The sequence below is a fragment of the Larimichthys crocea genome, chromosome XXII, assembly GCF_000972845.2.
Source record: "Larimichthys crocea isolate SSNF chromosome XXII, L_crocea_2.0, whole genome shotgun sequence".
In the NCBI taxonomy this organism is placed as follows: domain Eukaryota; kingdom Metazoa; phylum Chordata; class Actinopteri; family Sciaenidae; genus Larimichthys; species Larimichthys crocea.
This window is the reverse complement of record NC_040032.1, coordinates 18,644,943-18,658,111: the sequence shown is the minus strand read 5'-3', so window position 1 is coordinate 18,658,111 and position 13,169 is coordinate 18,644,943. Positions and strand designations below refer to the sequence as shown.

The following is a 13,169-nucleotide window of genomic DNA, read 5'->3' as shown; positions in this document are numbered from 1 at the left end:
TGCACTGGTTGGATTTTAATGTCTGACAAATAATACTTTGAGCAGCAGAATACTTGGCAGCACAGTCTGTTCCAAAATGCTGTTTGATGGTTCAAGAGGTAAAAATGTTAAGGCGCATGGTCTACTCCTTACTGTCTACTTCTTGTGGTTGCTATAGGAACCCGCAGTCCAAACCCCCAGAAAGCCAGAATGTGTGTAATCAGCTCTACAGAGTGGGGGAAGTCCTGTTAGGGTTGCTCCCAAAGAGCCGTGTTAAAATAAAGATGAATTCTCTTTTTTCTTTCACACTCTGCAGGCCATGAAAATCTCACTTTCACTCTCTCAGATTTCCTCATTCCTCATGCTCTCATTTAACAAGTGGATGTAATCAAGTTTCTCTCTTATTAAATATGCATATTTAATTTGGCTGTCTGATCATATTTCAAGAGGTGAAGGAGTTGCTGTCGTGGGAGTTAATTTACTAATGAGGAAGGGGAAAGATCTGAATCTCTTAGCTGTAAGAGCATAGAGCTGTGTTTTTCTATGCAACCTCTATTTTGTTGAATCGTTTACTTAAATCAAAGGCATGTATTTTCCTTCCTCGCCGCTGATTTGCTATATATAATGTTTGCCTGTTGTTGGTCTGGATTACGACTCCCACTCTCCTGTACAGAGAGACAGCAACACATGTGCCGAATTGATGGTGCAGATTAAAACGCATATTGTTTCAGTTACATGGTATGGGACTCGGGACATGTTCACATCTGCTTGGATTCATCCAAAGCTTTTAAGGATGTACTCCAGTTTTTATCATTCGGGCAGATGGCGATGCTGTCATTCAAAGTCAAGGATACACCAGAATAGCTAATAGCTATTAAACAGCTGTAGTACAGACTGATGTGAAGATATTGAACTGTTCCTCAGTGAATAAGAGACTCAGTTACTCGTTTGAACCCAGAATGATTTGTCAATAGAAAAAAAATTGTTGTCCTGCGCAGTTATGGGAATTTTAAAACTTAAAATAAAGAATACTTGCAATATCACAGGAACAGGCAACCGGCAGAAGAAATTGTGAAATATTGGTGCTACAATAATCTGTCCACGCAATTAGTAGTTTAAGAATTGATAACAGATCACCATATTAACTACAAACTGCTGCTAACTGTAGCTGCCGTTAGCTAGTTAGCTGTGTCTCAATTTGTGTACCTCCATACTTACCCTTGGTATTTTGAGTATGTAATAACATCATAGCGGTCACTTCTCACCTTCAGTCGTCGTCATTTTAGCTACTTATAGGAGAAAGAGAAGGACCACCAGGGCAGTGAAGCCAAGCTTAGCGGCCTTTCACTGAACAAAGTCAGGGTCTTGTTGGCTCCTAACAAGACTCTGACTGCAGGGATGGTGAAGACATGGTGGGTTTAGGCCAGGACAGGAGAGGAGTAAAGCAGGAGGTGAATGTAAGGGACATCGGGCATCAGCCAATGCACATCTCTGCAGGCCTGGGCAGGGATTTATAGTGGGGTCAGCCTTGGGGTGCCAGGAGACAAACCTTGTAATAAAACCACCTCAGTGTTGATAGCTTGAGGGCGTACCTGATGCCACAGTGACTCACTATCACTTTTTGAAGTACAAAGTCATACGATGAGACAGATGGCCCTGGGTTAGATGGTCAGCATGCTAACATTAGATATTTCAGCAACACAGTAATAGACATCTTTGACATCAAAGCTGTTATTTCTTCACATTCTTGTGAACTAAAATTCATGCAAATTGAAACTTCAATCATCCAGTTTTCCCTTTTATTTTACCGTGTACCTGCATAAACAGATTTTTTTTTTGTTATTTGGGGCAGCAGAAACAAAGTGGAAACAAAGTATTGACATGTTATCACATATACTGTATATATACATATATATATGGTAAATGTTTTAGAGGCTTTTTTTTTACTAAAAGCAGTGGCTTCCTGGAGTGTTGTTATCACCATGCACTTTCTAGGTAAAGCCTGAAGACTGATGAAATGAAGAAATACCAAAATAACCTCCCAAGAAACGAAAACTTTGTTTTTAGACTGGAGTTTTTGTACGATTTAATTAGTGAGCTTTAGAGGTACTGGTAGGTGGATTTGCTTATTCTCAGACAGAGCCAGTCTAACTAATCCTAACCCTAACCCCCAACATTTAATGTACAGATGTGTAAGTGGTATTGAACTTGTCCTCTAATTATAGGCAATAGAGCAAAAATATGAAAACTAATTTGACCTAAAAAAAAAACTTTCGAGATCCTGGACAATAAATCTTAATGTTAGAGCAATAACAACACACAATATACAGACCATCAATGGTAATACAGAGACTTCAGTGCAACTGTAAGCTTCCTATGTTTCCACATTAGCCTCTTTCTTCAGAATCACCTCTCCTATCATGAGCTACTTCCTCTCCTCGCCTCCCTTTTAATCAGTCTTTCCCAGATGGAAACTCATCAGAGCTGCCCTCCTCTTTCATATGCACTGTCTGTGAGAAAGCTTCTGCATTTTGGACCTACTCAACCAGGAACACCACTCCTCGTCCTCCCTGCTGCTGCTAGAGTCGTTCCCAGGCCTGGTGAGAAGGTGAGCACAGATAAGAGGTCTTTATCTGGGTCCCATAGGGAGGTGGGTTAAGTTTAAGGTGAAGGTTTGACATGGCAGCCCGTCTGCTAGTTCTGGCTGTTCCCTCCCGCCTTCTCCACCTCCTGATGCGAAGCTCAGACTCAGTCCCCGATCCCCATGTCCTTGGGCTCATTCTTGACGGCCCCCACTGCTCCGGCTTTAATGAGAAAGATGAAAGCGGTGCAGGCTGGGAGAATACCCAGCCCTCCTCCTTTGCTTTCCTTCATTCACTTTACTCCTCGTCGCATTTGTTCAGCCCATCCTCGCTCTCACTGGGCCTCCAGCAGTATCTCATGCAAGACTTTTTGCTGGGGTGGGGGAAGTTCTACTGTAATAAATTGGAAGTGAGACCGGTTTCCATTTTAAATTTTTCAGGTATTATTCCCTCTGATCTTATGTGCACATTTCTTTCTATCCTTTATTTCTTTGTGTTCAGGCACTCTGGCTCGAATATTTAAATCATAAAGAAATGCAACTTTATTGAAATATTTCCATTCATCTTTTCTTATAGGATCACAAAATGTTGGGTGAATGTTGGTGCAAGGGTCCAATTTTATACTGATGATTAAAATGATGTTGGTGAGTTCTTAATCATTGTGTCATGCATATACTTATGTCTGCATGAGAGACCACAAATTAAATAGTGCTTTTGACTTAAAATAATTCTAATAATTAAAACAGCAGTGGGGATTAAAACTGGACATGATGTGCTCCAATCACAGCATAGACAGGGTCTTCTTTTCCAAATCAGTTCACTTGGCTGTGGTTTCACTAGATAGGGACAGTGGGAATCTCGTTCATCCATTCATGCATGCCAGTAATTAGCCATACCCAATTCCCTCCACCAGCCTGTCCGCCACACAACGACAGGCATGGTCCTACCTCACAACCCAGCCCAACTGATCCAGCCCTTAAAGCCAATCCTTATCCTGGAGTCACAAATCTGATTTTCTGAGGGTTGAGTGCCACAGGCAGACAGCCGATAGCACTCAACCCCTCCAAGCTCATTCATTCCTACTAAAGATGCAAATCTTTTCAAATGGGTCAGAGATATACAGTAATTTTTTTATAATCAATAACAGCTAGGCACTATTTTTTATCAAACATCATTCAAACAGGGAGAAAAAGAGCATTAGGGACTATTTTCAGTGGTGGAATCATACACACAACAAATACACAGCACGACTGTGTATTTGTTCAATGTTCAATGAAGGAACATGTATTTGCATAGCACTGAGCATGAATTCATGCATAATATGTGATGTCCGTTCATATCACAGCTCATCTTAATACACAGTCGTGCTCACATGCTCATTCTTAACTTTACCTGTAAAAGACCATTTCTAGGTCATAACATTGTCCCATCTATGTAGAATAAAAGATGTATTTGAAATAAGACAGCAGTTTGTAGGTATTGTTTGTTTTTTTGTTTTGTTTTTTCGGTGCAAAAAACAGCTTTGATGTTTTTATGCCTCTTGATTTTTAGCTAAATGAAATGAAGTTGGTTTCCTTTGATATAACAGTATGTTGGGGCCATGCCTACACCGAAAATAAAACTAAACAAGCATCCTCTTATTCTTACTTCCATCTGCTGTAGTTGACTGACAGTAATTTCTTTTCTTTTAAGATTATTTTTTTTGGGTCTTTTCAAGCTTTATTTTGACAGAAACAGCTGAAGAGTGACAGGAAATGTGAGGAGAGAGAGAGAGATGGGGAATGACATGCAGGACAGTGCCACAGGCCGGATTCGAACCCTGGGCTTTCGCAGCAAGGACTGAGCCTTTGCACATGGGTCAGCTGCTCTACCAACTGAGTTAAACAGCACCCCTGGCAGTAATTTCTTAAAATAGAGGCCAGATTAAAATTAACAAACAGGGGTTGGCCCTTGAGTTCCCACTGAGACCTGATAATTGTCTTGTTCAAACTACAGCAATGATTCTGAACCATTCTCTGATTAATAACATTCACTCAGCGAAATTGATGATTGACCTTGATGGCGTGTGAACAATAAGGACAGCAGTTCAACACGTCCTCATCACTCCTGCAGTACCAGATGGTGATCACCCTCAAGATTGTGTTCACTGTTAGCTGCTACAATACAATGCTTCCACCTTGTGGTCATTTTCATGTAATGCAGTAACACCTATACTTCAACACTTACTGTGAAGTTTGGAATATTTTATTACATTTACATTTAGTCAGTTAGCTGACACTTTTATCCAAAGCGACTTACAAAGAAGGGAAACAATCAAGGTACAGTGAGACTAGGACATGTCAGTGCAGCAATAAGTACTGTAACAGTTCTAGAGGGGGTAGATTTAGCATATCCAGTTGTTGGTAGGTGCTCTCTGAAGAGCTGGGTCTTCAGGAGTATTTTTAAAGGTAGGACGCTCTGGTAGGAACTGGTAGCAAGTTCCACCAACAGGGAGCAACAGACGGGAAGATTCTGGATTGCCCTAAGCAAGCAAGTGGAAGAACCAGCCGTTGTTTATGCAATGGTTGTGGGGTAACTGGGGTAAACATTATTTATGATGTTATTAGATTATTAATACTGATGAATCAATGCACGAGTAATCATCAGTAGAGCTAGTTATAACTACATTATATGGTGAAGTTCAGCGGTTTAGTCCAGTGGTTCCCAATCTAGAGGTCAGGCCTGTCTAAAGAATCACAAATTAAGTCTTGGTTATCTCTTAGAGATAATTAATAACTCTCCTACACCAATTCATATTCTTTTCTAATCTTTTTTTTCCTGTAAAATATTAGATAATAATTCCTCTTTGGGCCTCAAGTCATTATTTAAATGAAGCTTTGGAAACAGGGGAAAGAAACACAAGTGCCAGTTTGATGGAGTGTTTTATTAAGCACTTTCTGTAAGGCTGAAATACATACTGCTGCTGTCTGCTGCTGCTGTCCGCTGTCTGCTGCGTAACAAACTATTGATTTCCCTAAATAAATATGATGCAGATAACAACAACTATTCATGTGTTCTGTAACACTTCCTTATTGGAGTTGTACAATTCTGACTGAGACAGAAAATCCCACTGAAACAACCTCACAGTGTTACTAAGAAAGACCTGCTGGATTCCTGGTTGGTGTTTTTTTTTTATTACTTTTTTGACAGGTCAGTGTGATAATGTCTATGACCTACCTGTCTAACATGTTGCTTTGACCATCATTTACACAAATATGAACTTAGGAGAACATGGATACTAGGTGCAGTACATGTAAATGGTCCACAAGGACAACAATCATAACACTGATAAAGCTCTCAAGAGAATCTTAGAGCGACAGTAACTTTGTATGTTTTCAATAGCATGAAGGATTTTTGGTGATTCTGCCCTGGTTGTTATTCTAGTCTTAGAAGCTCTTGGACTTGTCCTGGTTCTTCATGTATTTCTGGTAAACCACTCCCAGTGTGGTGAAGAAGTTTCCCAGGAAGAGCACCATGTAAGAGCAGCCGCACATCGCAACCTAGACCACAACGAAAAAATCGAAATCGAAATTATAAAAAGAAAATCAGCTCACTCAGAGAATACTAAATTATATTTAAAGACTGAGGGAGGTTTACATTATTTACACATTTATTTTTATAACTACAGACATATATATATATATATATATATAGATGAGTGAACAAAAAAAAACTTCAAAACTGCAAAATTGTGGGCATGACTAAAAGCATACAACGACTAAGCCTAACCTTAGGCATTTAAAAGCATTTAAGCTAGTAGTGACTTCAAGAGTTAACGACGAGCGAACACTGAAGCTGTGTTGTACAAACCTGCCACTCTTTACACTCCGGGAGCTGAAACATCTTGAAGAGTGTTATGCTGTTGTAGAGCTGCCAGAACTGTAAAAAGGAGGAACAGTCAGCAGTCAGAAGATGCTCTAAAACAGTAACTCTGGAGTAAAAAAAAAAAGTTCCTATTTTAGTAAGCACTATTAAGAGAGAAGCTACTCACATGACCAAAGAACAAGAAAGGAAGGAGGAAGGTCAGGCCTCTCCACATCCAAGATTGGAAACCCTCTGGGCACCGAGAGGAGAGAGGAGAGTCTCAGATTAACTTAATCTATATTATACCACTGATATTCCTCCTGCATAGCTACAGTGTATATAAGGGACTTTATTCTTTTTTTCCTTCAATAAAAACATGAATCATTTGGCCTCTTTTGTCCTGTCATGTGTAGTTCATTCGTGCCTCTTCTTCCATTATTTAAGAGTCATTCAGTTATAAATAGAAACTGACAAGCTGGTGACTGACATCAGTTTAGACTGCACTCACCGACTGTAAGGTCCATGTTATGTCTTTCTCCCAGCGCTCTGAGTCTGTACAAACAGCCGCTCTGGTAGTAGTACTGAAGAAACTGGACAAAGCCTACTTTGCAGACAGATTGCAGGAAATGTTATTAGCAAAAAGAAGCAGACTTCACGCCGTTGAAAGTTCAGACTGAGATTGTGTTCACACTTGATACAACCTAATTTAACACGGTTGAAAAAGGTTATGTATTCACCCTGGGAATGTCAGTGTCAAAATGTGTATATATATTAAAGGAACACTTCCCTTGTGTTCAAGTGTATGTAGTAACATAAAAATAAATGCCATTCATAAAGAAGAAAAGAAAACATATTTTTATGGATGTCTCCAATCTGGGAATCAGAGCCCCACAAGCGGTCAAAAGATCATTACAGTATAAGAAAGAAAAGAACATTTCTGGCTTTTCTTTTTTCTACTGTTTCCTTTTGTAACACACTAGATATGTTTACGTCTTCAAGGCTCATTCATAAGTAAATAAGCACATTAATAATAATAATAATTAAAATAAGGAATACTGGAAAAGAAATACAGGATCTGGAGTGATGAGATCTGGAACACACAATAGTTAGGGCTTTACAATGCCGACAAAAAGAAATATCTTGCCAGTTGCAATTCATGCACCAATGGCCTAAACTGTATCCTACTCTGACCAGCACATAGTGGGCATATCATAATGTAAGTATGTAGAGTGGAATGGGGACACAGCTTGAATGTCTTACTTTGGTATAGACAGTATGTTAGAAACTGGTTCCTAAACATCTGGTAGAGAGCGCCGTCAGGCCTGAGAACAGAGGCAGAACATCTGGTTAGAATGGAACATCAACCAGGCGATATATCATTATAATAATATTTTCTACAAAACTCTTTCTCTAAAGAAAACAACAGAACAAATAACATAACTTACCAAGTGAGCATGACTCCAGACAGGAAAGTTGACACATAGTGATGGAAAACCCACCAACCTTTGATCCTGAAACAACATGGAAGACTGTAACCTGCAAGCCAGTCAGTTTATCAGCCGGATCAACGCCGGGCTCTGGATGAATTATCTGACATTATTCACATCAAGAGAGTATTTGGCTACATTATCTAGCTAGAAATGTGTGTGTGTTAGCAAGCAAGCACGTATTAGACAGCTAAAATCACAATATAACCATACATTACAAATGCTTTGCAGTAATGTTAGCTTTGACTTTGGGCTTGGCGTTGGACTGGTGGGTGCAGATTATTTGCTAATATTAGCATACTCCATGTCTAGGCTATTGTTGGCTACTGTTTCACACAGTAGGGAAGTAGGTAGAGAGAGAGAGGGCATTCAGGAGCACGCATAAACATCACATCATTTGGATTTTCCTGGAAAATTTGAATCCTTTACATAAAAAAAAACAGTCCACAGTCTGTTATGGGCAACTGAGAAAGTTGTGGAAGACCTAATGTTTTAAGTAACGTTCCAACCTGTTCACACATTATCAATGAAGAAAATGATCAAAACATAAAATGAATATGCAAAATGCCTCAGAATCTGACATATGGTCAGTTCATCCATCATCATTCTGATAAAAATGGTGGAGACAGTCGCAGACCTTGAACCGTTGCTGATGAGGATACTCTCCCGGATGGTGAGTGTGCAATAATACCACACCAACAGGAAGTTAAACAGGGCATCTAGCACTCTGAAAGAAGAACAAAAAAAAGAGGAATGAAGTTAATCACCACCAAATGCACACATATAATGGAAGTAATTCAACAAAACATAAACATGATGTCGGTAAATGTTACCTGTAGCTGAGCAAAAAGCGACAAGTGAAGGAGAAGACGAAGAGGATGACCGTGAGGACCAGTTTAAACTTCTCGTACTCGTCTTTGTAGGCAAACCTGTTCGGTGAAGCAAACAGAAATAATGTGATGTGATGCTGACACGACTGTACTTCTGTGACGTAAGAAAAATCAGTGTGACTTACTTTGACTGTTTGTTGAGGAGTGTTACATTGACGTTTCCTAAAACAAGAGTGAGGTATAACCTAAACAGGAAGAGGAGTACGTCATTCATAATGTCATCTTATACATTTTAATACTGTATCAGATCTGTTACACAAAGACAAGCTGCACCAAAAAAACTACTTTCAACAGTTTTATGCAAATAAAAAATACTGACATTTTCTTAGGAGACTCCACTTTGTCATTCAAATACATCATAAATATGTATAATCATATGAGAGCAACAAACCCGTTCTTCTTTGGCAGAAAAGCTTCCATTTCAGAGAAAGCATCTGCTCTGTCTTTAATGGAGTCCTCGATTTCGGTGATAGCATCCACATCCTCTGGACTTAATTTGGTTGTTTGGGGATTTTCTTTGCATCTAATGATGGAAAAGACATTATGGCATGTTTATAACACAGCAGTTACAACCCCAATTCCAAAAAACGATTGGGATGTTTAATGCTCTTTGTACTGTATTTAATTGGAAACAGATTGAAAGAGAATTTCATTTATGTTATACACATACATTATGTTATACATGTGTCCCAACATTTTTTATTTTTTTTCTGGCACTTGTTACACTTTGGCTTGCTCTTTTTTAAAATAATTTTTAATTCTACGTCCCTGTGGTGCCTGTGACTGTCCTAGAGCAAAAAGAAACAACATAATCCCTCACTGGCTTCCCACCACCACAAATGGGGATAAGTACCAATAGCCGGATCCAGTTCTCCGTCAGCAAAATACCCAGATTCATGAAGCTTCGCCACTAAAGAATCGCTCATTTTATTAACATTTTATTCCTCCTCACTGTTTATTAGCAAAGAGCAATAGACAGTACACAGGTCAGCAAAAGCTAATTAACATTAATCACCTAGTGGCTAAAATGAATGAGGGAAATCTTAATATTTTCACAAATTTGCACATTCCTAAGTAAATATTTTCCACATTCTTCGTTTTAAATATTGTAGAGCTCTTTTCATTTTTCTTTTTTTTTGATACACTAAAATGACTTACACATAGTGAAACGTAAACCTAATAAAGGGTTCAAAATGACTTGAATTGTCAGGACTAAGATAGCTGGCTATGTTTAGGTTGTCTTGTGTCAATGTTGTCTTGTGGTTTCCTGTTTTATTTTGACATTTTCCCCTCCTCTCATTTCAGATAACTTGCTCCTTCCCCTGGTCCACTTGTCTGACTTTCCTCCCCGCCCTGATCGTTCCCACCTGTTCCCCATTACCGTGTGTATAAATTGTCTGCGTCTCCCTTTGTCTGTTGCCAGTTTGTCTCGTCCTATGTACCTGTGAACCAGCTCCTCGTCCAAGTCAAGTTTGTTACTACCTTTGATCTGTGTTTTGTCAGGTTTTTGTAGATTTTGTTGATACTTTATCAAGCCTTTGCTCTTTATAGATTTTTCCCTCGCAAGAGATGTTTTTCGTTCGTTATCTTTATCCTTGATTTTGTTAGTAGGTTTTCCCTCTCTTGAGTGGTTTTTGTTTTCTTAGATTACATAGTATTTTCTTCCCCGTGAGTGATTTTCTGTTGTACTTTCATAGTAAAAGATTATTTTCTTTTGCACTTTGTCTCCTGAGTCGTACGCTTGGGTTGACAGGGCCGGTCCTAGCTATGGGCAATGTGGGCGGCCGCCCAGGGCGCATTCTCCGTGGGGGGCGCACGAATGCCCGAAAAAGCAAAAAACCTCGGTAATTTTCGATACCGCCCATTAAGTCAGCGGAGCGGGCGCCCCGGGAGCGGGGTGTTGATGCGCCTTGACAAGGCAGAGGGGGGCGTCGGACAGACCGATGGGGGCGCACGCATCCAGGGGCGCACGGGCGGCCGCTAGGGCGCACGAGATAATGTTCGCCTCGGGGGGTCTCGCCCAGGGCGCAAATGTGGCCAGGACCGGCGCTGTGGGTTGAACCATAGTTCTAGCCATAACATGAATTAAATAAAATACTATTAAATTTAAAGAAGAATACTACATATTATCTGCTATGAGACAATTTAGAAGTTCAAAGACAAGGATCAGAACCTGTAATGAACACCTACCCTGTGGACATTTGACTGACTTGCACAAACACTGGCAGCATATTCTCAATGAAACTGCTGATCAGTACTCACTCTTCTAGTGACACAGTGAGCTCTTTCAGTTTCTTCCTCTGGCGTGCTATGGCACCGGAGCAGCTGTCTTGCAGTTTGGTAACTTCCTCAAGTTTCTGTTTGTATAGACGATGAGTATCCTGGAGGTAAAAACAAAAATAAATATAAAAAGTTGTGCTGTGCAGTGCAAAGGTTTTCATTTTTATGTATTAACAAACATCTGAACGGCAGAGAGGACACAAAAAAGATGCCAGGGAATGTTTCACAAAAAGGAAAAGGAAGAACGTCTTCAGTGAGGAAGTATCTTGTTTTATGTTCGTGCTTGTCTTTCGTCGTTGACTTTTATTGATATCTGCCACGGTAATAATCCACCAGTTGCTCGCTACATCATGTCTGTGCGTGTTAATTATGTTACTATGTGACTGCTCTGGCATGCTTCAACATGGGCTTATTGTTTGCCACTAAGCATGTGACCTATGATGGCAGTTGCTTAACAGTCCCGCTGCACAATTATAGCACTGTTGTAATCGAGATCATGTTTTGACATCCTCTGGTACAATAAACCAAACACTTCCTGATCATAATTCAACAGGCTGACCGGTTTGAGATGCGTTTAAGAGAAAATAGTCTATTTTTTAATATATTGTATATATTTGTTACAGAAAACATACAGTATGGTCACCCTCTAACAGAATACAGTACATAGTACTCATTCAGCACTCATTAGCTGATACATAACTATATATTACATCATTCAATTGGTAAGACTGTTACATAAGTAGCATTTTACTGCTGTAGCTGCTTGAGGTGGAGCTAATTTAACTATTTTATACTGGTAGTAATCCAAACCGATGTGTCAGGCCCCTACAGTGGTCACGCGATAAATGTGAGGTTGTCTTTACTACAATTATTTCACTGGAACGGTGAGAATGTATTATGTATTGTTCTGTTTACTCCACTAAATGTATCTGTCAGCATTAGATTTTTGCATACAAAACATACGAAGAACTTATAAAATATGTTTTGTTACACATTAAACTACCCAACAGCTGAAACAAAAAGCTGATTGGCTTTTTATTGTTTAGGTCATTTGACAAGCAAAAAATATTTGATGGTTCTAGCTTCATGTGGCAGTTTACTGCTTTTTCTTTTTTTTAATTATTGCTGTCTGTTTTTAGTAATGTTGAGGTTTGGACTGTTGGTTGAGTATTGTGACGGTGTCACTTTGGGTTTCTGAGTAATTGTGTCAGTAATCAGTCGATCAATGGAGAAAATAAATCAGCAGATGAATCCATAATTCATTATCAGCTGCGGTCCTATACAAAATAGTTAAATCCTGCTTTTATTTTATATTGTAATGCATGACAGTATAACAGTCACAGGGGACATTTGTCTGCATTAGTACTTTTATTTTTAAAATTAAGTAAAATGCTGGACTTGTACATGTAATAGAGTATTTCCACAGTGTGGTATTAGTACTTTTACTTAAGGGAAAGTATCTGATTACTTCCTTCATTACTGCATATAATGACAACACACCAAATCCTCCATACCACGCAGTTAAAATAGTACTTCTACATTACTGCATGTGTACTGTAGCACATATTTCAGTTTAAGATATTACTGCCATGGTGCTTCATCAAAATAGTGTCGTACTGAGACAATATGACAACCGTTCCGGTGACATGTGGCATGACACAGTGTAATCTCCTCTTACTTTGAATGAGTGTTTGTTTTTGTCTTACTTTATCACAGTACTATTATCTTTAGCTCCTGAGGGCGGCTCCCAGTGTCGGCTGTGTGCCCAGCCACAGCTCCGAGCCTCCGACTGTTCGCTTACCCGGACAGGGCACACTTCCATAGGTGTAACTGAGACAGGAGACACGCTGTTTAACTCACCTGGATTTGTTGGTAGTTCTTCTCTAAATCTTCCCATTCTCGTAAACATTCAGACAAACCTGATGGACTGAACAACATTTTCTATCCTGACATCAGTGAAACCTCCTGGAGTTGAGTAATATCCAAGATCCGCTGTGCAACAGTTGGACTCCTGTCAAAGCTGAGCAACGAAACCAGGGCGGCTTCCTGCTAGACCCTTCAAAATAAAAGCCCCAGTGACTGAAATAGTTTAGTGCAGGGGTCTTCAA

At 39.6% G+C, this 13,169-nt stretch overlaps 1 protein-coding gene and 1 long non-coding RNA gene across 3 annotated transcripts in view; one reads left to right on the top strand and one right to left on the bottom strand.

Moving 5' to 3' along the window:
• Positions 1-5,101: 5,101 nt before the first annotated feature.
• Positions 5,102-13,169, top strand: part of LOC113744404 (uncharacterized) — a 15,300-nt gene continuing 7,232 nt past the window's right edge. The window contains exon 1 of the long non-coding RNA XR_003461498.1: positions 5,102-5,554. This is a non-coding gene — a long non-coding RNA (uncharacterized LOC113744404). The remainder of the gene's footprint in view (positions 5,555-13,169) is intronic.
• Positions 5,725-13,104, bottom strand: LOC104921110 (transmembrane protein 120A). 2 transcript variants are annotated; one of them, XM_010733560.3, is made up of 12 exons: positions 12,922-13,104; positions 11,044-11,162; positions 9,173-9,304; positions 8,907-8,966; positions 8,725-8,820; positions 8,529-8,618; positions 7,850-7,915; positions 7,665-7,726; positions 6,913-7,008; positions 6,592-6,656; positions 6,411-6,479; positions 5,725-6,100 (listed from the first exon to the last, which is right to left on the bottom strand). In XM_010733560.3, exons 1-12 carry the CDS (start codon positions 12,997-12,999, stop codon positions 5,987-5,989), a joined length of 1,047 nt encoding a protein of 348 aa, XP_010731862.1. In that variant the 5' UTR covers positions 13,000-13,104; the 3' UTR covers positions 5,725-5,986. The 2 variants fall into 2 exon arrangements, with proteins under 2 accessions (XP_010731862.1, XP_010731863.1); XM_010733561.3 differs by having other exon boundaries at positions 6,913-7,005.